This window comes from Odontesthes bonariensis, chromosome 18 (assembly GCF_027942865.1).
Source record: "Odontesthes bonariensis isolate fOdoBon6 chromosome 18, fOdoBon6.hap1, whole genome shotgun sequence".
In the NCBI taxonomy this organism is placed as follows: Eukaryota; Metazoa; Chordata; class Actinopteri; order Atheriniformes; family Atherinopsidae; genus Odontesthes; species Odontesthes bonariensis.
This window is the reverse complement of record NC_134523.1, coordinates 3,090,357-3,116,843: the sequence shown is the minus strand read 5'-3', so window position 1 is coordinate 3,116,843 and position 26,487 is coordinate 3,090,357. Positions and strand designations below refer to the sequence as shown.

The 26,487-nt window shown below is 40.8% G+C and overlaps 1 protein-coding gene across 2 annotated transcripts in view; it reads right to left on the bottom strand.

The window, feature by feature from the left end:
• Positions 1–25,436, bottom strand: part of trappc9 (trafficking protein particle complex subunit 9) — a 242,679-nt gene extending 217,243 nt beyond the window's left edge. Inside the window, exons 1-8 of one of the 2 annotated variants that reach the window (XM_075449744.1) lie at positions 25,372–25,436; positions 22,680–23,275; positions 19,774–19,919; positions 16,699–16,824; positions 11,519–11,545; positions 10,315–10,436; positions 4,930–5,055; positions 295–511 (exon numbers count right to left, since the gene is read on the bottom strand). In XM_075449744.1, coding sequence (XP_075305859.1) covers positions 295–511; positions 4,930–5,055; positions 10,315–10,436; positions 11,519–11,545; positions 16,699–16,824; positions 19,774–19,919; positions 22,680–23,263 — 1,348 coding nt within the window. In that variant the 5' untranslated portion in view covers positions 23,264–23,275; positions 25,372–25,436. The remainder of the gene's footprint in view (positions 1–294; positions 512–4,929; positions 5,056–10,314; positions 10,437–11,518; positions 11,546–16,698; positions 16,825–19,773; positions 19,920–22,679; positions 23,276–25,371) is intronic. The other variant, XM_075449745.1, reaches the window with a different exon arrangement.
• Positions 25,437–26,487: the final 1,051 nt, after the last annotated feature.

The following is a 26,487-nucleotide window of genomic DNA, read 5'->3' as shown; positions in this document are numbered from 1 at the left end:
AAGCTATCGCAAGATAAAATAGTGATATCTCTTCTCTGCTCTTCTATTCAGTGAGCTCCGTCTTTTATTTCCGATGCTTGTCGTGGAGTGACTGCAATGAGAAGGGTTCAAGAGTCGGTGGAGCCGAGAGGCTTATCACAAGGGCTTTACCGGAGACCCCGCAAAAGCCCGGGTCACTTCTCATCTGGGGCTCTTTCTGAGTAAGGCGGTGGCCTAAATACAAAACACCCTGGACAGAAATGTCCAGTGTGTTCATACCACATGCCGCACCCAGACATTCACTTCCACGCCTACCTTTGCTGAAGTCCTTGGGGTCCAGAGACAGGCTGTATCCAGGTAACGTCTCCAGCAGCAGTTTGTAGCAGGCCCTCCAGCCGGGCTCTGGGATGGTGGGGGCCACGCACTGCATGGCTGCGACACGCTTGAAGAAAGCCGACTTGCGATGGAAGCCAATCAGTTCGTAAAGCTCGGACAGGATACTGTAGCGCTGGATCTTCTCCTCCTCAGATAGCTGCAGTCACAGAATTAGAATTAATGCTTATGCATGACGTTTTATCACTTGGACGTTTGATCCTCACTGAGTAGACGTCACCTTAAATGTCTGTTTAACACCCGCAATATTTTATGACCACAACTACTAGTGAAACAATCACGGGTCTGTGTAAAACTAGAAATTACTGCCTGAATAGCAGCTCGACTGGCTGTTAAAGGCAGTTAACAGCCAGTCGAGCTGCTATTTACAGCCATCACTCCTTGCCTCTGAGTTATAGGGTTGAATAATGGCCAGAGGAGTGTTTCTGCTGAACATTATGATGTCATGGCCAAGTTGATCTTTTGAATATAAAAAGGTCACCACTTTGTCATTTTATCCCATCGGACTTTTTGTGTGGAATTTCATCACAGCATTTGAAAAAGCTCCAGTTGTTGCTGGCTCAGAGGAATACAAACAATCTCGACATAATTTATCATTCAAAACGCGTTTTCTTTCTTTCTTTCTTTCTTTCTTTCTTTCTTTTCCATCCATCTTCTGACACCTTTAACATCCCCAACACTTCTGCTGTAAGAAGTACTACAATGGATCCTTTTTAAAGAGCTTTCATCAAACTCGGGGGAGGCTAAAAACACCGGTTCTTAAGGAAACGATACGAGTCGATACAAAGTTCAACGTTCCAGACCTTCGACAAAAATGGCCACCTTTTAGTTCTCTGACCATTTTTTTTAAGCCAGCTCTCTGAAATCTCTCCACACACAAGTTTGTGTATCTGTTGGCTTCCAAACATATAGGACTGAGGTCTGGTGACTGAGGCGGACATGGCACAGGCCGCAGGTGTTCTGCGGGTGCCTCAGAGTGGCGACACTCCCACAGACTTCTATAGAAAGAAAGGAATGCGGAAGTCACGTGAGTCACGGAGACGCCAACAGTTTCAAACAAGAGACGCAGCTCCGTTGATCTCAATTGCTCGTCAAGAACAATTACTGGTAAGTTAATAAAATAACAGCATTTTAAACATTTTTTACATTTTTAAGCATTATCTATCAGAAGTATACTCTTAGACATCGTTATTTTTACATTTGGTTGGCATGAAATGTCGATGTTGATGTTAAAAATGGAATGGATTTAGGGACCTAACTGAGAGCTTGGTAACAGAGGCTAACGTGAGGTAATTAACGGGATCATTTCACTAAAGTCCGGTAACTTTTTATTGTCAGGTGACATTGTGTAAAGTTGTTTTGATTGTTAGGTTTTAAAACATCACCAAAATACTATTATATGCCTATAGTAATAATACATTTAATACATTTGTATACATTCTGTTGTATTTCCTCCTGTAAGTTGATTAAATTACGACATTTTTTGGCATTGTGAGGCATTAGCTGACTGCTCTTTAACTAATTAAGTAAGTTTTTTTTTTTTCAGCATGACTTTGCAGCTGCGATAATGAATCGTTTCTCTGTTGTTGTTGTCAGGGTGGTCAGCAGATGTGGTGGTGGCAGCTGTCATGGATCAACCCTCATTAGGACTACAGCACATTTCTACAATGTCCAAACCCTTCAATTTGATCAAATACAGTTCATTGTTGCAGATTAATCTACCCAACAGTATAAATAGCAGTAAAATAACTTCTTTATCAGGGTGTATACAGGTATAAACAAGTTAAATTTAAGACTTTTTAAGACCTTTTAATACCACTTCTAAATGAAATTTAAGACCAAACGTACGATGGAAATACCAAGTATTTCCAAGTAAACACACTGACAGTATGGTAAAATGACGGTTGAGTTTAAGAACATCGGCTAAATGTGTGTCATGCGAAAAGATCACAAAAATGTCATCACTGTCCTAAATTAAATTTATTACAATATTTTCAGAACATTTAAGCAAGAACAAATGCTTATAAAATAAAGTAAATATATATTTTTTTTAAAATACTGTTCCTTTAGAGCAAAAAGAAAAATACACAAATATTTAAGACCCATGCAATCTGAATTTAAGACAATTTAATACTTTTTAAGGTCTTATTTTCAGGAAAATTGATTTACGACTTTTTAAGACTTTTTAAAGGACCCGCGGCCACCCTGTTTATTAAGGCTTGTTTTACATTTTCCGTGATGACATTTTATAATAAAATGTTAGGCTTAAATCTGTTTGTTTTTGCACATCTGACACACTTATTTTGTCATTAATATGGTTTTAACGAGAAAAAGTTTTTAGATTCAAATTTTAATCTATTAATTAATATTTTACAGTAGTTTTCTGACTTGAAGCCCAATAAAACAAGTTACAGATACATGTATTCAGTTCAAATGAGAAATATAGAACAATTATGTCTTCTACAGAAAAGAAGAATTGATCCCGGCTCATCAGTCAAAGCATCTACAGCCACGTATTTCCCTCCAAGTCATTTAAAGCTTCTTTAAAATAATTTATTTAGCTCAGCTTTGCCACTCAGCTCATTTTCCATCTGACACCAGAGAGAACAGACAGACTGAATGACATCTTCTACAGATGGGCTGTTTGGGACAACAGGAGTAAGTCCTGGGAACAGACAGTAACATCAGGCTCTGTTGGAGGATGTAGATCTGAAGGTAAGCTGGACCACTGGCATGTTTAAGTATAAAGGAGGACGAGGTATAGCTGTCCCCTGCTAGCTTGCTGGGGTACCCTCTAAGATTTCAAACAGTGATAAATGTGTCTCTGCGGCTCCAAAAAAAAAAGTAAATATTTACCAAAAATTGTGTCGTAAATGTTAAAGTCGTCCTTTTTGAATTTTCAATGACCAAATAAAGTTTTAACAAATCATAAAATGTGTTTTAAAGACTCTGTACCCTCTTTAGAATAATTCCATCCAGATTTGAGCAGTGCAACTATTGTAGTTTCCATACAGGATCTAATTTAAGGCGATCAAAATGCAAAAAAATGCAGTAAAATGGCCCTGTTCTGCATTTTTACAAATCAGAAAAAGGTTTCACAAATCCCAAACAAGGTTTTAATGAATCTATAGCCTCTTTAGAATAATTCTATCCAGATTTGAGCAGTGTAACTATTGTAGTTTCCATACAGGATCTAGTTTAGGGTGATCAAAATGCAAAAAAATGCAGTAAAATGGCCCTGTTCTGCATTTTTACAAATCAGAAAAAGGTTTCACAAATCCCAAACAAGGTTTTAATGAATCTATAGCCTCTTTAGAATAATTCCATCCAGATTTGAGCAGTGTAACTAATGTAGTTTCCATACAGGATCTAGTTTAGGGTGATCAAAATGCAAAAAAATGCAGTGAAATGGCACTTTCTGCCCATCCATTTAATTTGCGAATCGGAGGCAAACACTGACTTGTGTTGGATAAACAAATCTACCTGCAGCAAAACACTCAAACTATCACTGATCCTTCCTCTCATGGTAGTGGTGGTGAGGTTAATCATTCTTTTATTAACATACTCATCAAAGAGTTAGGAGATCTGTCCATTTTGCCACACAGACCTGACACTTTCTCTGGACAGTTGATGCAGACACTGCAGTTGCACACGTGAGAGGAAAAGGTGACCATCGAACACCCAGAGGAGACCCAGGATACGCTCACCCTCTGGGGCAGTGAGCCTGGACCTGGGCAGCTCAGAGTGTTCCTCGGTGATCTGATGCCAAGTCAGTGACGTGAACTGCACCTGCTGGCATTTTGAGTTTTTTTTTTTTGGTTGTTTGTTTTTTTTGCAGATTGCTCTGCAGGTTCATCTTTGTTGTCTCAAAACTTTCAGAGACTGTCCTGCGCCTTTTGTAAAAGTCTTTTTGTCTCTTTAATTTCCTTGAAAGTGTGAGAAAACCTGGCATGGAAGTGGAAGTCTTTAAATTACCTCTGATTATCTTTGAAAGGGCTTCGGGAGCAGTACTGTCTATTGACCCTTATCTTTTTAAAGCAGTTAAATCCCTCTCTGAGTTTGAGAAGAACAACTACTCAAAATCAAAAGATGCTTGAGAGCCAACAGCGAGCGTAGCCGTTTTATGAACCTTGTGCTTATGAACCTTTAGCATTCCGTGGCACGACCGTGTGTCCATAAAACTGACTTATAACCAAAAGCTGAGCTGTAAAGCTTGGAAATTTGCAATCTTGGAGGGTATCAAGATGGTTCAGCTTTCAGTTTTTTTTAAAAGTGGGTTTATGATAGAGAATGTAAAACCTGAGAAGCAAAGGCACTGAAGCACTGAACTTAGACTGAAAGCCTGGAAGATGTTTCACCAAAGTGACAAAAGGAAATAAAAGAAAAACTGAGAAAGAACAATGTAGATGTAATTCCAGTGACAAAAAGAAGGCTTGTATTGTTAAGAATATGCTTTTCTGAACTCACTAGGTTTGAACTGTACACCACAGAGCCAGTGGTCATAATTAACATTCAGTATAGCTGAAAAGCTTTTGATTTCCCAGCCAGAAAGCTTACCTGTCCCAGGTTGATGTAAACAGCGTTCTGCAGGAACTCAGAGGCCTCCCTGGCCCTCTTCTGTATCGCCAGCACCCTGACGGCTTTAACGCAGGCCTCCAGCTCGATCACGCCTGCGTTCTTGTACTGTGGGAGATAAGAGGAGGAGGAGCAGGGTGAGGACGGCCTTAATGGGAAACGAATAGTCGAGGAGGGTCGCCCTTCATAATCGGAATGTTTTCCCATTGACACATGACCGCACTCGTAACTCACTGCTAAACGTGGCGAGACAGACGAGAGAGAAAAGTCCGCTGCCACTCGTCTGTCAGGGATCTCTGTACGTTTGTGTGTTTCCACTGAGACCCTAAACGCTCCAGCCGCTGAGGCTTCATGCTGCGCACAAGTGAGGGAATCCTTTATCTCGCGGTCCCTCAGCTTTCTTCAACCCTCATTGTCTCTCTTATTAGAATTGAATCAATATCTAAAAAGGCTATGTGTTACGATGTAATTTAATTCTCAATGAACTAGTTAGAAGTTGAATGGCTGAAGGGAGGTCAATGCAGAAAGGCAATTATTATAATAGTGATGATAAAACAGAGGATTGCTTCTGAAAAGCTGGCTGACATTATAAACCAATTTCCCTTAGCATCACGGATACTTTAATACCATTATCTGTCATTTTGGAGAGGTAAAGTGGGCGAAGGACTTGTGTCTTTGTCTGCAAAATACTTGTTTTAAAAGGTTATCAATGAATAATAAGGTACTGTCACCAGTAATTGTACACGCTCTAATGTTTTAGTGTAAGTCGCATTCTGGTATACTGGTCTGACGTTCTAAAAAAAATAATAATAATAAAAATGTCTGCAGATGCCATCATACCTGATGATATACTGCCCCCTGCTGAGATAAAGGATAAATGCTACAACGCAGATGCAGAGCTACATTCTAGCCTCCCACAGCAGGTTTTGAATAAAAGCAAACAGAAAATGAACAGAATCATGGATAACCAATAGAAACTATCCTATTCCCATACAATTAAAGGCTGTTTAGACTCTGGGTGCTCCAAGTGATCTTTATTGTGTGTGATAAAGAATTATTATTTCCCCTTTTTAAGTGATGACACGCTCTGTGGCAACAACTTGTCGGTTCAGAGTTAAGACTTTCTTAAAGAGGGGGACATGTGCTTTTGAGTTTGAGTCTGCAGAGTTTGTGCTGACCTTTCAGAAGAAGACTTACAATGTTCAGATAAAATGACTACAGACAGATGAAAGGCAACAGCTACATTTACATGCGAAATGATCACCCAGAGAAAAATAAATGAATAAAAAAGATTTTAAACGTCACATGTGACTCCGCTTGCCATCACACGACTGGAAAATGACGTACAACACATTCTGTGGGGTGCGGGTCGTATTAAAGGTTCAGTATGTCCAGAAATAGCATTGCACTTGGTAACACAGAATATATTTCGACTTGAGGATGTTCACAGCTTGTGTCGCAGGAGGACCAAGTTTGCAGTTTCTGCTTATTCCGATGAGCAAATGTCCCTGCTGTCCTCTGCTGACATAAGCAGTTTGATTGCCTTCTCTCTGAAAATATCCCCATAAGGCTGAAGAAACAGAGGTACAGCTGCCACAGAATGAGCTGGGACCAAAAAAAAAAAAAAGAAAACAGCCTGCACAGGATTCTAGATGCATATGGCCTCCACTCTGAGCAGGACCTCTGCACATCGGAGCTCGAGAACCTCGCAGCAGGAGCAGGCGTCTTTTAAGAAAGTCTGTGCTCGTGTCGAAGAGACTGAAATGATCTGAGCTCAGTGGCATGAGCAACATGATGGAGCCAGAGCTGCCTGGCAGGAGCAGGATGAAAAGATGAGAACTGCTTATAAAAACAGATGGAAGGCGCTGAAGGAAGTCTTGGAGAGGCAGGAGGCCATTTAGCCAAGAGCCAAGTGTGACGAGCTGGAGCTGGCCATTAAGAAAAAGGACGAGGTGATTGGAGTCCAAAGCTGGATGATGGCTCTCACCGAGGAACTGTAGGCTCCCCTTAAAAACTAGAGAAAGTAAAAGAGAAGACTTCAGCTGAGAGGTCCAGGTCCAGGCCTGAAGCATTGTAGAACCCCCGATTCTTACAGTGCTGTAAATCCTCCAGAACAACGCTCAAGAAGCCTGAAGTTTATTTTAAGAATTTTCATTTGCATATTAAACCAGGAATAACTGATGAGATGCAGCTTTACTAGCCTGACTAACATCAGACTCACGACTCTAGTCAGAATGTGAGTCTGATACCGCTGGATAGAGTTTTGAGTATGGGGCGTGTTTCAACCGAACCAGGAGAAAAAATGCCTCTTCGCTCAATTGGATAGACCTACAACCAATCAGAGCAACGTAGTATGTGACATAGATTAAGCGACACACACTTGTTGTAGGAAGGACGGCAAAAACATCTTTTCTATCGATAAAAGCCTTTATCGCGTTCCTCTGTTCGTCTTTCAAAACGAATGCAATGTGGAGATCCTGTAGAACAGACTCGATGGCAGAATCTACACACCCCAGCTCTCCAGCGGCAGCCATGTTTGTTTCAAACGAAGTCAAACCAAGCGCTCTTTAGTGACGTAGTCGATAATGTCCCTGTTGATCATCTGTCCATCATCGTATAAAGCCCGCCCTGGCAATCTGATTGGGTCGACTGATTCGATGTCGAGCATAGAGATTTCCCAACTGAGCAGAGCCAGACCGAACTTCCCGACCAAAACTTTTATGGGCGGGGCTAAGTTCGGCTGGCACCCAGGCTACAGCTTTACAGCAGCTAGCGTAAGAAAACAAGTCTTCAGTTCACTATGCATTGTGAATCCACTTCAAGAACCAAAAAATATATATAAAATGAGCCTAAGATTTTACGAATTGAGTCAACAACCCTTTTCAAATGTACTAACAGGCTGAAAGTTAAGCATGACTTCAGTTACAACTGTTCTCTAGAAAGCCATTTCTACTCTGACCCCTGAAGAACTAGACTGTCTAATAGGGGTGGGCGAAAAAAAATCGATTCATGTACATATCGCGATTTTTTTATGGGATGATTTTAAAAATCGATTTTTCTCCCCTGAATCGATTATTTTTATTTTATTTTTTTAAACCCTTGTCCTGTCCAGCATTATGGCAGCAGAATTGTAATCTGAATACCGTTTATGCTAAACACATTTGCTATGCCAAGGGAAGCTTTATCGATTATATTACGTCATATCCGTGTCCAGATAAACTTCATCAATTCATCACATTAAGTTATGTTAAAACTAGCCCACATTTGTGCTGTGTGGACATTTCAATTCATTTTGTAACTGTAAACTTTAAAAAAATGCCTCTTTTTGTCTCAGTTGAAATAAATGTCAGCTGCTGGACTGACTGACACAGACTGATGTGCATTGTTTATGGGAACGACATTCATTCTAGAAGTGTATGATTCAACTTGTTTGTCTTTTTAAGGAGGAAGAAAATCGCAATTACTGATTATATCGAATCGCAATTATCAAGAATCGTGATACAATCGAATCGTGACCCAAGCATATCGTCCAACCCCTACTGTCTAACCAATGAAACTTTATCTGAGATTTTTGGCGAGACAGCTTGAGCTGTAAGATATGCGTAAAGATCAAAGCCAGGGGCAGTGATGTCCAGAAGCTCTACAATGTTCCACAAAGAAGAAACTGGTGTGTGGACGTTTGTTCCGGTCAATCTTTTTCGACACGTACAGATCCCTGAGACTGAAGTCTAAATCAGAGAGTAAATGTACGGTTTAAAGGACAACTATCTGGTGTGATTTTGACCCAATTTTATTTTGATACTGTCCATCACAAACAGCAAAAAAACCCTCAAACTACAAATATGAGTATATCCCATAGAAACTTTCTTTCAAAGACTTCCAGCTAGAATTCTGGAGTGGAGATCGTAGAAAAGGTGCGGGGCCGCCATTTTCTGCTATAAATTCACTTAAAGGGGAACTCCGGGGCATTTGAAGTGCAATCCCATTGCTAGAGGTTGTCAAATACTGATAGTAGGACACAGGCTGGTGCAAATCTGCGCTCCCTGTGTGGAGATCGCGCTGTTCGCACAGCCTGTCATGCGAGGCTAATACGTGGTGGCTAAGGGGCAAGAGCTAAACCTTCCACGTAAAACAACAACTTGCACACTGCAGAAACGTCACACCACTTTATAAACCATCCGACAATAAAGTCACAAGCCTTACCATCAAAACCATATGCATGGTTCTCACATTACTGGCATGGGGACGTTACAAAACAACTTTATAAACAGCATGTCACTTACCTCTTGTTGGTATGCGCGCGCATGTGAAAGCCCAAAAGAGTCAATGGACTATACTCCCATATACAAAACAATTATCTTCTCTAGAAAAACTGCGTTCAAGTATTTAAAACATTACAACAATACATGCCCAGTAATATTGTTGTAATGTTTTAAATACTTGAGCGCAGTTTTTCTAGAGAAGATAATTGTTTTGTATATGGGAGTATCGTCCATCGACTCTTTTGGGCTTTCACATGCGCGAGCGTACAACTAACCGGTGAGTTACATGCTGTTTATAAAGTTGTTTTGTAACGTCCCCATGCCAGTAATGTGAGAACCATGCATATGGTTTTGATGGTAAGGCTTGTGACTTTATTGTCGGATGGGTTATAAAGTGGTGTGACGTTTCTGCAGTGTGCAAGTTGTTGTTTTACGTGGAAGGGTTAGCGCTTGCCCCTAGCCACCACGTATTTGGCTAGCATGACAGGCTGCGCAAACAGCGCAATCGCCGCACAGGGAGCGCCGATTTACACCAGTCTGTGTCCTACTGTCAGTATTTGACAACCTCTAGCAATGGAAATGCGCTTCAAATGCCCCGGAGTTCCCCTTTAAAATTCTGATCATTTTGGCACGGATTGAATTTGTTGGCTCTGTACGGGATTTTTCCTGATGAATTGTGCACTTTGTGGTGCTGTCGGACTGTCCCGCCTGTTCTGTTTCTGTAGCCTCACCAGTGTTTTTTATGTCATCCAGTTCAAGCCACTGTTAACCAACCTCTCTTTTTCACCCACTGCTCTTGTGCTAATATTAGGACTGGGTTTATTAAGCTGGTCTGGATATGAAATAACTATTCTTGACACCCTTGAAGGCATTTTTGATGAAAATAAATTCAATGCTTAAGACCTTCAAAAGCCCGATAGATACCCTGATACCCCTATTTTCACGTATAGATCTGCTCAGGAGGGGACGTCCTATATATTGATATGCATCAGCTGCCTACTGTGTGTCTCCACTTGTTCCACATGTATATACATTTTTTATTTTAATTTTTTTTTAGCTTTTTCAATACCTTTTCATATATTTTTTATCATTGTCAGGTCAGTACCTTTCCATAGTAGGAGATGGCCTCTTTGTATTTCTCGATAATGTCCTCAGGACTCAGGCAGTTCTTTGCTCGTCCAATCTCAGCGCTGGTGTCTGCACTGATGCCGTTGGCCGTGAGGGCACCTGCACCCCAAAAAGGGACAGAAGAAGATTGGTACAAGATATTGAAATGACTGCCCATCCGTGCGATCTGCTATCAAAGCAAACATGAAGTTAAATCTACCACCGACTATTTAGAAGATTCTTCTTTAGCTCCCCAAACATGCAGTACCAGTCAAAACTTTAACAAGACACAGCAAATACAGTAAAATGTTCAAATGTTGGGGATCAAAACGGAGAATGAGATGTAAACAGAGCTGATAAAACAGAAAATGGCAAGTAAGAATCAGTGTGTGTACTCCTACTAAACTAAATGTGAATCTTATATCAGAGCCACCGTGAAAGTGATAAGAATGTCCAGCCACAGAAAAACACACACCTGGAACCTTTGACAAGCAACAGCAAGGTGCGTCTGAGCCAAATCTAACTGAGAGCTCATTGCCTAGAAATGGGGCTGTGTCCATAGCAACAGTGTGGTGTGTTTGTGCGAATACTGAGATGCTGCATTGCACTATTTCTTGACCAAATAGCGTGACAAATGGGGAAATGATGTGGCGCCAAAGTTACAAAAGGAGGAGCGTATTTCCACAAGGTTAGAGACATAAACAAATCTAGCATTTCTGCTGTTTTCTTTAGTCTGCGATAGCGTCAGGTTAAGCAACTGCGAGTACTTATAAAACAGGAAGTGAAAGTATGTGAGACAGTTACATAAATCAAAGAAGTAAAGATTCTGGTTACACTTTACTGTAAAATGACTTTGGGGAAACTAAAACGTGATTTTTTTCATAATAAAGCACAGGGTGGGATTTGTTAGAATAATCAATTAGAGATGAAAGTAGCTGAGATTGGCCATTTAAATGTTTGATCTTAAAAAGTGTGGCTGTGAGAACAACAAGATAATCATAATGTGTGTGTGTATACACATGGTGAGAATAAACCAACACAAGATAAAAACTCAAGCACAGGAAGGAGGGGAAAAAAAGACAGTTATTTTTCAAAATAAAATAGATATAAATCAAGGTGATGATGACAACAGGGCTCATGTGACCACAAGCAAACAGGAAAACTGGCGTCTGGAAGCGTTACGTTGGTTAGACATTCCATACCTGGGTCAATGAGAACCTCCTGAGCCCCTACAGACAAAGAGAGAGAATGCAGATTCACTCCATGACGCAAGGCGCAATGTTAGCAGAGTTAGTCCCCACAGCCTGCTTAGGGCTGCTGCTGTGTTGCTATGAACTACAAGCAAAGAGCTATTATAGACTGTTAGCATGTAGCTGGTACAGTTACATTAATGCAAAGCGTCGAAGAAAATATAAAAGGAACAGAGTTATTTGCACAGAAACAGGTCTTTAGTCATTTTAGAGACAATTACACAGGCGATTATAGCTTTAGATGAAGAAAAAGCTACGTCCATAATTGCACTGCTGCCATTACCTGCTAACCGCTGCTCTAACTGCATTAGTACCATATCTCATTTCCTCTGTTTGACTTCATGTCCAACTGTACCCGACACAGTTCACCGTTTCCACACTAAACTACGTAATATATACTTTCAACTTGTTCTCCCCATACCTGAAATATATTTAGATGTTTTATTTTGTTGTTCTTATGCTTCTATTCCTTGTTTCAATTAATTTTTATTTATATAGCGCCAAATACAAGGCACTTAAATAATAAAGTCGAATTCAAGCCAATTGGAATTCAATTCATTGTAATCGTAATTATTTATAAAATAATCCAATTCATTCATATAGAGCCAATTCAGCCAATGTTACTGTTAAACATTTCATGTTTTGGCTTTAATTCACAGACATGAAGCTGGGAAAAAATTGTCAAAAATCTGAAAAAAAATACCATTCTTACGTTTATTTTGCCCTTTATGCCACTGCAGAAAGTATGAACCCAAGATATGTTATGTTTTCTGTCATCAACTTCATTTCATTTATTGATATACATCAACTCTGCACCACAACAATGCAGTTGGGACAGTTTCTACTACTTTGTAATGTTGCCATTGCTTCTCACAACAGAGGATACCACCTGATGACGCACTTCAGGTGTTTTTTGGCCCATTCCTCTGCATGTTTTGAAGGAGACATATTCTGCCCTCATTTCACAAGCGGACACTATTTACTGAGGTCGAGATAAAAAGTCTATGACATGCTTTGGTCAAAAGAACGCAGAGCGACGGCACAGGGGCACTTTTTCTGGGTTGCACCACCCATCCCACCATTCCGACAAGGCTTTCCAGAAAATGTGCATTACTCAACAGGTGAGTCCCTTCTATCTGTTCATGCATTTTACATGTTTTAAGACCTGTGTACAGATGTGATACAGTCTTTAAAAGCTTAATTAAAGCCTCTCCCCCTCTCTCTCTGCCTGTTGTTCTCCAAAATTTGTGATGTTTGAACGATATTAAACTGATACTGAATGATAATTTAAGGGTCAAATCTACAGTCAGAGGGGAGGATCAGGTGGATGTGGGCTTAATTCAGATTCTAAAAATAAAAATAAAAGATGATGGCACTCAGGATCCATCCATATGGGCTGTGTTGTTACTATTTCACTATAAATTGTTACATTTAATCTTGTAATTTGTGCACTGGAGCGCTGTGGCAAAAGAATTTCCCACAAGGGATAAATAAAGTATTTTCAATTCAATTCAATTCAATTCAAATCTGGTTTGTGCCTGTAACAGCTGTTATGTAGGTGTGTCGGATACCATCAGATCCTGATAATGTCATGGGTCATTTTCAAAACGCACTCAAAAAGCAAATTAATGATATTCAAATAGTTTATTACACAAAAAGGAGCGACAAACAGACAGACAGTGTTCACTTATTGATTTAAAACTAATAAAACTAATAATAATACGTTTTGGGTAGCCTGATATATGAAATTGGTTTTATTTGCAGCACCGGGACGTCCGACACAGGTGAGCTGTCATTGGTGTCTGTAATTGCAATTATTAATGTTGCATATGATGCCAGCGTGCTAAAGACTCATGGGCTCTGTGGAGAGCTCCAGCTGGCTGCTGTGACAGGTCACTGACACTGTATTTCTGCTTCATCTGACATGTTTCAGACTCGCCCGGTTTACATTAATACCTGTATTTTGATATTTGAAATTTCAGAGGATTTTGATAATAATTTATTATAGTTGGTTTGCAAGGTTGTGGAGTTTCTCTAAAATAAAATAAAAAGGCTTTAATAGGCTATTAGAGGAATTGTCGGAATGGAGGGATGTTTTTAAAAAAATAAAGCATACCGCCAAACCGACACTGGGAGGAAAAAAGTGTCGGAATGGCGGCATGTAACCCTTTTTTCTTCCATTAATTGAAACCTCTATTCAAGCGGGTCGTTTTAGCAGCGCAGAACGACTGGCTGGACTTCACGCCACCCCTCTTCCTCAGGGTCAGCCTCTTTTAAAGTATGAGAGAGCATACGGCAAATAGCCTAAGAGCTCAAAACAGAGACCAAAACTAATAGAAAAACATGAGCATTCTCAAATACTGACATTCCCGTTGTCTGCAGCTGAACCCCGGACAGCCGGTAAACTACCGATCCCTCTCTTAGAAACAGCGTTGTTGCAACCCAGACTATTAACACACAGGCTGCAGAACATAACATGATGGCTGCTGGCCGGTTAATAAGAGCACTGAGAACTCTTTTCATAATTCCTTTGACACGCATTGGGCCCATAAACTCTTCTTTGGGCTTCTTTGTTGCTCCGTTTCACTTTGTTTTATTTACGGTTTTAGCAGCCAACATTAAGAATTGTTGGTTATATGGGAAATACTCCACTGATGTTTGGTTGTTTAACCTGTGCTGTAGTAATGGTGCTTTAAAAAAAAAAAAAATGGCTTCCTGGATTCATCCTGATATTCATTTGAGGTGCTCTTTGGATAAGGTAGCATACGCCTGAAGACGCGCTCTTCAAAAAATGATTCAAAGCGTTTTTATTTTCATGGCACAGTCATACCGACTTCTTGCTAGCCTCCTTCAGGGAGTCAAACAGATTGATTGGAGTCCAAGGTCCCTTTTCTAGTGGAATTCCATGAATAGTAATTCTCCGTATGTAATGAATTTTCCATCAGTAGTGCTCCTCCTACAGAGAGGCTAGCGGGTCGATTTTAGCCGCTATTTTAGCCGCCGTGACTATGCCATGAAAATTGTTAAGCCAAGTGATATTTGATGTCAACAGCAAAGCGAAAAAGAAAAGAGCCAAAGAGTTTCAACCTTCAGCTGACGGGGTGTAGCGAATGGAGCATCATTCAGCTGAAATAAGAAATGGGACGATCCGTCCGCTTTATGGGGTCGTAACCGTGCCAAGGGATACAACCTCATACCATCTCCTAGCCTGACTTTAATCCTTTTTGGGTTTGTTTTTTTTGGTTTCGCAGCAAACAGCATCCATTTCTTCAAACAAAACCAGAAAAAGATCCTGAATACTGATCGGTCTGACCACAGAGTCCCGGGAAGTCAATACTCCTTCCGGACAGGGTTGGCAAAAGGCTTCTTTCCTGCTCGGTTTTAAGGGGCATTTGTGAATCCAACTCTGTATTGTAGAGCTTGACACAGGTTTGCCTCAGTAATATCCTGGCCGTGTTCTTATATCAGCTATTGATGAATGAGGGTTCCTAATGCATTACTGTCTGAATGGTTGAAGATAACATAAGTCCAGCTTAGGTTTTTGCGCCTTCACCCTTAATACATTGAAATCCCCACAGATTCCTTAAATGGTTGAATGATATTCTGCAAAAAATATGCAAATCCCTTCCAATCTTCCTTTCAGAAACATTGTTTTCAAACACCTGAGGTATTTCCTCACACACACACACTAACTGGTGAACATCTTTCCAACTCTAAATACTCAGCTTTTAATGAATCCTGCTGAACTGATCGCAATCATGAGTCCGATTTTCTTTTTCTTTTCTTTTTTTACCTCGTCATTTTTCACTAAATCACTCCTAAATTTAAAAAACTTTTTTGCAACATGCCCGGAAGCCCGAAATTGTATAAATGGACGTCCGTTAAATAAGATGAAGCCGTTGACACGAAACCTAAAATATGTTGGGTTCACGCTGCCCTCAATGAAACGAAAGTCAAAGGGAATGCTACGGGCTGTTTTTCTTTTGAACCTTGCTACATAATGTTGTACAAACACACACATCATTTTCATTAACAATTAATCACGAACAAAGCAATCAGTTACCAAGCACAAGCTTGAATATGAAAACCGAGGCAGTGTGCTGCAGTTCCTATTCATCAGTTTGAAGCAGAGTCGATTACATGAGCAGAAGCACACAAAGCAGCATTTATATTGTATGTTAGCAGCATGTTACAATGTTCACATTAGCCGCATTCGGACAGGGCCGTTCTAAGAACACCGTTCCTCGAATTTCGTTCTAATGACTGCCCTTCTCCGGGGGAACTGTTTCAGTCTGCATTTGCACATGAGTCCGGACCAGGTCGGGACTGATGGGACGCAACCGTCTGCGACAGTGACGTGTTACTGTAGAGCCACACTCAACCACAAAACAAAACAAAACAAAACAAAACCCGCTAAAAGTAAGGAGAGAGGAAAAAAACACCACAAAGAAGCTAACATGGAGAGCGGGGAGGCCACCGTGTTCATGGTCTGCATGATGGTGATATTAATCATGAACGATCACATCAGGCGTCTAACATCGAGGCTGGAAGAGCTCAGAGAGAGAGTCAGGATCGAGCGCAGGCGATACTTTTTCATTTCATGAAGGAAGGAGAGCAGAGCGCCGCAGACAAAGGAGACGACGTGTAAGTTTAACTTATTAAACACGCGCCGGTTGTGTCCGTGTCGTATGAGGAAACATTTCAGCCGTGACAACATGACAACGGGCGGAGCTACCGACCACCAAACACCTCCGTCAGATGTGTTCCTATAGAACCAGAACAGACCCAGCTGAGGAGAATGAGCTGAAATGGTTCCAGGAACTGAGGGAGATGGTCCCGAGTTCCTGTATGTGCGAATGCGGGGAAAAACGGCCCCGTTCCTGAAAAGGTTATAGGAACTGCCAAAGGTTCCTACAGTGCGAATGCGGCTATTGTTAAGTTTAAGTATGAAGTCAACAGGATAAATTGCAAAAGCTTCAGCAGTTGAGAAAGCTAAAAGTTTCAACTATGCACACAAACTGAGCAGCTCAGCCGAGCAAAGCTGGACAGCGTCTGCGCTTCCAGTCAGCACACACACACACACACACACACACTCACAGAGGCCCGCGTTCCTGTTAGACTGATATACTCACCTGGTCTGTGGCGTTTTCCCGCATCTGCTTGCTGAGAGATGCTCGGTTTGCGTCCGGCGGTCTTCCCTGCCGTGCCTCCGGGATAGTGGAATATCACAGAGGCGGAACATAAGCCCTCCAACGCAGCTGCAAACAGAAACACGGCAGTAACAAAATGGACTCTCCATCCCTGCTTGGCTCATGTTTTATTCACCTGTCGTCTCTTTGGTTTTTAAAAGAGCCTGAAACACGGTCTGCTGTCTCCCCCCGCAGCATGCCAGTACAGCTATGTACAAGGATTTGCTGAATGAAAACTATACTGATTCATCGATAATTAGCCATTTTGTAGGTAAACTGCACTGGCTAATCAGGATGCGGGGCACATTTTTCATCATTTTTCTAGAGGCTGGTAAACAAAAGCGTAAGCTTGCTAATCTGCAGAGCAGGCTGCCTTCACGGTAAGTCAACAGTCATGTGAGGAAGGAACCCCGATACCAAACATTTTTTTGGCAACAGCACTTTATTTTTGGTCCTTAACAAGTCTTAAAGAGATAAACAGAATAACTTTTCCGTGTGACGTCATCAGCCTCTCATGTTGTTATGGTGGAATTATGTTTCCCTCGTTTTTAGTGTTGCTTCAGCTCACTGAAGGTTTGCAGCATACCACGGTGGACCATGGACCACAGTGCCTCACAGAATAAAAACAAAACAAGCAGAAATAATACGTCACGAAGAATTACCGTCAAATCTGCTGAGAAAATCAAACTGCTCAACTCAAAGGAAGGCTGAGGAAAAGAGATGGGTCTTCAGTCTCCCTCTTTAAATCTAGGCTAAAAATCTACTTATTTAGTTTAGGATTGCTTTTAATACCCAGTAGTATTTTGTTGTATGTTATTGCTTTCACTGTTCTTTTATTGTTTTTATTTGTTTTTACTTATTCTTTTCTTTATTTATTACCAACTGTAAAGCACTTTGGTACATCGTAATGATTGTTTGTAAAGGGGTGTATAAATAAAATACATTTACATTTAGTAATTATTTGAATTGCTAAACCGTGGCGGCAGATTTAATATAAAGAGGCAAGCTGTTCCATAATTTCAGGGCAGCGACTGCAAACGCTCGATCAGGTCGCAGTCTGAACTTTGACTGGACCACTGCAACACCTTGATGGACTGTGCCCCCCACCGCGCATGACAGCCTGTATGATGTTTGGGCTGGGCGAGTTAACTCGTTATTATCGCGTTAACTCGTTAATTATTTACCGCCGATAAATATTTTAATCGCACATTATGGGGGGGCTTTTGTGCCTTTAATGGAAAGGAAAGTTCAGAGAGACAGGAAGCAGGGGGCAGAGAGAGGGGGAACAACACGCAGCACAGGGCCATCCGATACAGGACCCGAACCGGGGCCAGCTGCAGCGAGGACTCAGTACATGGGGCGCCTGCTCAACCCACTACGCCACGGACCACCCATGTTTTATTATTTTTTTTTTTATTATTGTAAAAGTCTGTTGCTCACAGGCTTTTATTTTGTAAAAGTCTGTTGCTCACAGGCTTTTATTCTGTAAAAGTCTGTTGCTCACAGGCTTTTATTCTGTAAAAGTCTGTTGCTCACAGGCTTTTATTTTGTAAAAGTCTGCTGCTCACAGGCTTTTATTTTGTAAAAGTCTGCTGCTCACAGGCTTTTATTTTGTAAAAGTCTGCTGCTGTCTGCTGTGGAACCGGAAAAGAAAGTAATCGGCGGATCCACCAAACATGGAGAAGGGTACGGAACTTTTACTCGGCCATTTTCATGTTAAAGTTCTTCCAGACGGCGGAGTCAACAGAACCAAAGTCATCTGTAAACACTGCCGAGTTGAATTGTCTTCTCAGCGTAGTAGTTCCAGTCTAAAATATCACTTAAAGGCAAAACACACAACTGATAGCAGCAAGTCATTCAAGGAAACAGACAGTGGAGCGAGGCTTCTACATAAAAACTACAGAAAGATGCTGATGTTAAAAGTGTGTTTGCACAACAAATGTTATGGCACTTTCATTCATATGGCAGCACATTTAAAATAAAGCTAAATGCTAAAAGCTATACACTACTTTGGATTCATTTTTGGATTCTGCGTACAAATGCGATTAATCGCGATTAATTAGATTAAAAATTTTAATCGTTGCCCAGCCCTAATTATGACCAAACATCTCCACTTTGGTCTGGTCTGTCCAAAGGACATTGTTCCAGAAGTCTTGTGGTTTGTTCAGATGCAACTTTATCAACCTAAGCTGTGCTGCCATGTTCTTTTAAAAGAGAGGAGCCTTCCTCCTGCAGCCCTTCCAAACAAACCATACTTGTTCAGTCTTTATCTAATCGTACTGTCATGAACTTTAACATTTGACATGCTAACTGAGGCCCGTAGAGTCTGAGATGTAGCTCTTTTTTGCATTTTCTCTGATCATTGCACAGTCTGACTCTGACCTTGGGGTGAACTTGTTGGGACGTCCACTCCCGGGAGGACGAATAATATTTCTCTCTGTAGAATGATGGACTCCGAATAGTTTGGAAATTTTCTTATCAGCTTTCATAGATTGACGGGCGGCAACAGTTGCTTCTCTAAGACAATTGCTGAGGTCTTTCCTCCTTGGCATTGTGAAGTCTGTATTTACCTCGTTTTAAAGACCTTTTCAGGACCAGATGATTTTTAAATCATGTTCCGATACATACAACCTTATAACTGATCTTGTTTTTTTTCACATGACTGTATTTGGTTCAGGGCTAGAGCAAATGTAAACATTAAAATGGCAAAGAAATGTTCTTTTGAGCTCTGTAATTTCATGTTGCATTTGTAATTGTTAATAAATTGTACTTTATCTGATAAACATAAAATTTCAAAGTAATCAACATGATGGAGGCATTTTAATATCAGTAAGTGGTCCACCTGCTCTTTAAATCTTCCGCATCATCCTATAATTGTCCAGTAAATCCATTGGTACAGCTGCTTGATACAAGTGCAAGGACACAGAAATTGCTGGATGACCACATAGAACAAAACAAAATATTTTTTTCTTTCTTCTTTTTGTTCAAAAAGAATGATTAGGATTACGTAAGGCTTACCACCAAGCCAGAGGAAGTCATTAACTCCCCTGAGCAGTTCCACGGCCATGTGATAGTGGACCAGGGCGTCCTGCAGCATGCCGGCCTGCAGACACAAGTCTCCAACATGCTTCCTCATCCGTCCCTGGCAGCGCTTCTTGTAATGCCTGTCGAGAAAGCAGCGGGTAGAAGGAAAAAAAAAAAGCTTCCTCAGACAACAGCAGGACGAATGAGGTGGCTGCAGTAAAATTCATGAGTTTTTTTTGGCTCTTGAAATACATTTTTGTCAGTTTGTGGAGTGGAGGCTCTGACAGCTTTTACCAGGAGGGGACCGGGAGAGGACGCATATCAGTCAGCTACAAAGGGGACAAACAGGCTGGGAGAGCAGAAGCGAGAGAGAACAACAAGACTAGAAATGAGCTGTCCTATGACCCATCAGTCTTGCACAATAGGACAGAAGAGGGAGTCGGAAACGGAACTGCATTGTCCCTCAATGCAATTATTGTGCAAGACATGTGAGCCCTCGAAAGGCTGGGAAGGTCAAGGGAAGACATAAAGTGGATCAGCGGGGGATCAAGGACTCAAGGTGAAATGAAGTCATGGACAGAAGTTTCTTAAATATCTACTTAAACAGCTGCAAAATGTATATTACTGCTCAGAGGTACTTCGTTTGTTCGATCAGAATGAAACAGAAAAGAGGAGGCTGCTGATGGAGAATTAAGTACATCAGGTAGAACCAGACGGGACGCAGAAGCCACTATCAAGTTCTTGTTATTCAAAGGTTTGTGCAGCGCTGGGCCAAGCTGGAATGTGATGCATGTTCTCATAAATAAAGATATGAGAACCACCGTGAGGCCAATGTGTTGCTCACCCAAACATAAAAATCCAAACTGTGCCCTCCCAATCCCAAACAGCCAGTCCAAATCACCAGCTCCTCCTTCACAAGACCGTAACATGCAACACTGGTTTGAATTAATTTTGTCCCGCGTGAAAAAACTAATTACAGACGACGGAAATATCGCCGAGTGGACTAACTCGCTGAAATGAGCCCTCATCAAAACGCCATCACTGACGAATGTGATCAGTATATATATCAAATATATCAAATTGACATATATAATTTTTTTTTTTTTTTTTTTTAAGGAAAATCGATTGTCTCTTTAACTTCTACAGTGTAGAAGTCTTTTATCTGCCAAAGATCCAGATACATTTTCTAAGGTTTGGGAAAAGGTTGGATCTCTGGAAACGGAGACACTGAAGTTCTCAGTGTTGTTTACGACGGCAAAGCGGGCTTGTGTTCGGATGCACTTTCAACTCAAAAGGAAGTTTTCGCTTCCGTTCAATTAATTGTAAAGAAAAGCTACACTTGGGGCGATCTGTGGCGTAGAGGGTACAGCGGACACCCCATGTACAAGAGGCTATAGTCCTCGCTGCAGCTGGCCCCGGTTCGAGTCCCGCATCGGACGGCCCTTTGCTGCGTGTTATTCCCCCTCTCTCTGCCCCCTGCTTCCTGTCTCTCCAAACTGTTCTATATAATAATGGTATAAAAAGCCCCCAAAAAAAGAAAGGCTACACTTGTTTTGATAATTCCCTTGTTATTTGTTGTTTTAAAGAAGGAAACAAAAAAAATAAGGATATCAGATATTTTTAGGCCGCCTGGCTCCACACTAATTAATCCCTGTAGTTTAAAGAGTTAAGCCTCAATTACTTTGTCATCTAGGCTTCAGGTTGTTGTTTTTTGTTATCTGTGTTTTGGTTGAGGAATCAGTCATGACGCACATTGTGCGCATATATTGAAACTTGTGAAGGAGCCTTGAGTTTGGCTTGGAGTCATGAACAAATGAAGAACAGCACAGAGTCGTTCGGGGCAGAGCTAAAGCTGATGGGATCAGGACGGGGTTAACTAACTTATGCCTCTAACATCTCACCTTTTCACACCCAACAATAAACTCACAGGACAGTATGAAAGAAAAAAAAGAAGAAAGACAAATAAAGCAACAGCAATCAAACAAAAACAAACAAAAAATATCAGGCGAGGCTGACATGAAACAAGCAACTCAACACAAACCAACACACAGAATCTTGCATTAAGTACAGTTTTTACGGACTGCTGAAAACATTTGAGTATCTCTTAACCCTCATACCTGATTTAAAACACAACTTAATTTCTGAAAAGGGACATTTTTGTCCCCTTTTAAAACGACCTAAAAACATCACGTGTTAATATTTTTCTGAAAAAGATTTCTGAAAAACAAAGTGGAAAAAAATATTAACAAATGGTATTTTGGGGATCATTTTAGAAGGGGACATAAATGTCCCTTTTCAGAAATTAAGGAGTTTTTTTGTTTGTTTTGTTTTTTAAATCAGGCATAACAAAAAAATTAAAAATCCCTAAAAATCAATGTTGTTGCTAATCATTGACATATCCCAGACCCTAATTATCCCTACTCAATAATTCCACTTTGCATTCCATATTTTGAAAATACTGGCACCTAAAGGCTTCAAATTTGGGCTAAAAAGTTCAAATTGGCATCTAAAGGGTTAATTTTTTTGAAAATAATTGAAAACTTGGTAGTTATGATCAGAACTGAAGTGGAATAAAAGATTTATGTAAAAAAAAGTGGGAAAAAATATTAATACGTGAGGTTTTTAGGTCGTTTTAAAAGGGGAAAAAAATGTCCCTTTTCAGAAATTAAGGAGTTTTTTTTCTACACAATGAAAAATTGCATTGTATATGATGTGCGTTTGAAATTCGAAAAAATAGTCAAAAATGCACAACTGGACCAAATATGATGAGTATCACTATCTACAGTGTGAAATTAGAGGAGAAAGTACACCCCAAGTGGACATAAATGTCCCCTATCAGGGATTACGGTTAAAAAGACTCAACTCTTGTAATGTTTAAACAAGAAGAGGTAACAACTCACCTGCTGTCAGTGTCCAAACCCACAAAGTCCTTCTTCTCAAAGGGCACACAGAGCAGCGGGATCTTGTCACCAGACTTATCCGTGGCTCGGTCGAGCCGCTTGGACTCTAGAACAATAAATATGGACTCCACAAAGTCCTCCACTCTCCTCTCCACATCAGAGCACTCTTCAAAGCTGGGGTAGAAGGCCACGTCTGTGCGCTGCTGCTCTGTGATGTCGCCTTGGAGCTCAAACACCAGCAGCCGCGAGTCGTACAGCGTGGAGCTGTACACCTCCTTCTGCCCGTGGAAGCGCTCGGCCGTCTGGGGCCAGTCCTTGGACGAGCTGCAGGTGGTGATGGAAATGAGACCGACCACTTTGCGGTGTGTCTGGAAGTCGCCCCACTCGTTGTTTTCGGGCAGGTAGTGGTGACGGTAGCGGATGTAGAGGAGGCGCTGGGAGTCTCTGATGCTCAGCTGGCTCACGCTGGCGATGCGCTTGTAGATCTTGAAGAACTGGTCCTCGGGCACGATCCCGACCGGCTGGACCACCACGAGCACCGTCTGGTGGTCCTCGGCACATTGCAGGTAGTCTGGGACGCTCATCTTTACATGCAGCTTTAAATATGTGGCACTGGAAAAAAAAGCACAGTTAATCGAGCTGGGCTCTGATTCAGAAAGTAGGCTTGATCAACTCAGAGTCTAATCCTGACCTCTGAGATGGTTAAATCAGTTCATCTTTGACACCATGTTTCACCATAGAAATAGGTAAATAGCTTTAAATAAATCTCCCTCAGTGGATGATGCAACAGGAATATACAACTCTACATAACATTTGGATTTAAACGTAATTTATGAGCTGTAACCTAACATAACAATATGCAGGAGTAAACTGAGGACAAAAATATAGATCAAACACTTAAGATGCAGTTTGCCTGTAAATACATTATTTTATTTAGAGAATATCAACAAAGCTTGAATTTGATGCCAGCACCACACAAAAATATGGGGGGGGGGACCGAGAAGCTTCTAGAATACACAAGTAAAATCGTTCTTGAGGATTCTACAATCAGCAGATAAAGTGGGGACAGGCCAGGGTGTCACGATTGGGTATAAAAGGAACATCCACCAAAGGAGAACGGAGCATCACCAATAAGCTCAAAATAATATACATCAATGCAAGCGAGGACAATGTGGCAAGATTCAGGAAGTCTGAGGAGATCTCAGTACAGAACGTCCAAGGACTGAAATGCGCCGTCGGATGTTTCGAGACACGTCCAAGCACCTTGGAAAAACATTTTCATTCAACACAGCATCTAGCGTCCAGAAATATAACCTGAAACTATACTGCACACAGAGGAAGCCACACGCCAGCTGTTCAAACACAGCAGAGTTCTCCCATTACGAGCCCATCTCGGATGGACGGAAAGACGGAGGACATGCGTTCTGTGGTCAAATGAGTCCATGTCTCGGCTCTTTTTCCCTAAAGTAAGGGGTTATGTTTTGCTGGCATCCAATTCTAGATTTGTTTATATTCTTTCACAGGAGGAATGCTGGTCCATAAACACGCCGACTATAGTTGACTGTACTTTTTTCCACTAAATAAAAATTGAACAACATTACCAAATTGCAGACATACGTTTTTGTTGCATCTTAGTAAACCCTATTCCCAACCTTTCGGGATATTGGGTTTGTGATTTTAAGAACCACACACAACAGCATTTTAATACGTATTCAGTGTTTGCAAACACACCCATGCAAAATACGACTAACGCCAACAAAGGCTACAGGCAACACATGTTCAAAAACTCAAACTCTCTTGTAGCACGACCCTCTTATTCACACTTTCTTCACATCAGAATTAACTAACTCAAGCCAGCTTTCTGGAACAGACTATCCAACAGCTCATGTGCATTCTTTAAACACTTTTTAGAATCTAATATGATTTATTACACTGAAAAGCCCATAGTTCTCAGTAGAATTTGGTCATATTGTCACAAGGAAGTAGTTCTAATGAGAATGTAAAGGTAAAGAAAAACATGTCAGAGATAGGTCATGACATGAGTAAATCAAACAATATATAAACAGACATGTAGACATGTGCATGAGGTTTCTCTTCTTTCTGTATAAATAGAAACATAATGGTGTCTATTTCAATGATGGCTTTAAAATGAACAACCATCTGCTTTAACTGTGTACACTGTGCTGACGAGCACTCCAAAACTTCTCACTTTTGAATGAAAAACTGTTCCTTGGGGGTCGCTAATGCGGACAAGGTGGAAGACACGATCCAAAGGGATCCTTTTTGAACAAGTGAGCGTCCTGAGCAAAGTTCCTTCAGACTAAAAGTGAGGCTGCACCTGCTGCTGTCTTTAGAAAACGTAAAACACTAAGCTGTGACAGCTAAATCTATGGCAGCCAATTAAAAAAAAAAAGAATGCAGAGGTAAAACATTACGAAACCGAGATCTGAGCCTCGTTTTATCACCCTGCAATAAGCTAATATGATTACACGAACCAGCTGCTGACGTTTTGTTATAGTCTTGTATGAAAACACAAGCGTCAGCTAGCTTAGCTTAGCTAGCTAGAAGGTGAAGATGCTGCTCGTTAGTCACACAAGCAGCAGCAAGAGCTAAAATATGGATGTCAGTAACGCAAATATCAGCTCAGTCAAGGCTATCCTTCTCACATTAGCGTCTGTAATATATAACTTACGTTACCTCAGCAGTTATCTGTCAAATTTCAGAGCTTCCTCCTTTGAGCCAGAAGATTCAACAAGAGCCAAGTTGTAGCAAAACTTCCGGGAATATTTTCAAAGCTAAAAGCCTGCCGTTACATTGTGTCATCAGTGTAAACAGACAATAAAGTCTTATCTTTACTCTTAATATGTTTGTGATACATAATATACGCAGAGTTTAAAATCATTAAGTCAAGACCATTTCTTTATTTTCAAAAAAATTCAAATCTGTTGTGATCGAACAAACAGGCAATTTTCTATCATCTGACCAAATATAACACATTTTTAAGCCACTATGATAAGTCCAGTGGAATTAAATAGCGTGAGTTATGATATCAGTTGCATACAAACAACAGTCATAGAAATTCTCACCTGTTTGTACCTATAGAAAAACATATTTGGAAGATTACTGACACAAATGTAGGCTGGAAGAAAACACACTCATCATATCACGGGCTGATGTCAACAATGAAGTCAAGATCGTGTCCATCAACCACAATGATTTATTTGCTAAACAAAGATAACTTGTAAGCGGTATCCTGCGTTTTAGGCCTATATTTTGATAATAATTTGCGCATTTCCTGCTTCCTCTCGTTGCCTTGACAACTGCTTTTTTTTTTCTTCGTTTCTCCTTCCTCTTCAGAGCGGCAATGTATTATGCTGAAACGGCGCCCCCTAAAGGAGAAGTGACGTACTGCAACTACACAACAACTCGCACGGAGCTCAGCAGTGGATATCAATGTTCTTTAAACTATGTTGTCCTCTTTACTCGGTCCAGTTCTTCAACACAAAGGGTCTGAAGAGTTTCTGATTTATGAAGCGGCTTTATACAGATTCGCTTCATGAAAGACCAAAATAAAACTAGGTCATGTATTTGAATTTAGACCGAGAACAGTCTGTGTGCAAATTTTCAGAGATTCTGCTTCCTCATGAATCAGAACATCTTGTTATGCCAGTGTTGCTCACATGCAATGCGTTGTACTGTAGCAGCAGATCCAGAGCATGGCACTGGCTTATCACAGAATTTGCTGACTTGCAAATTTAAAAAAATAATGTCCCCACACTCTTCTGTAACATTCCCCATTCAATTGTGG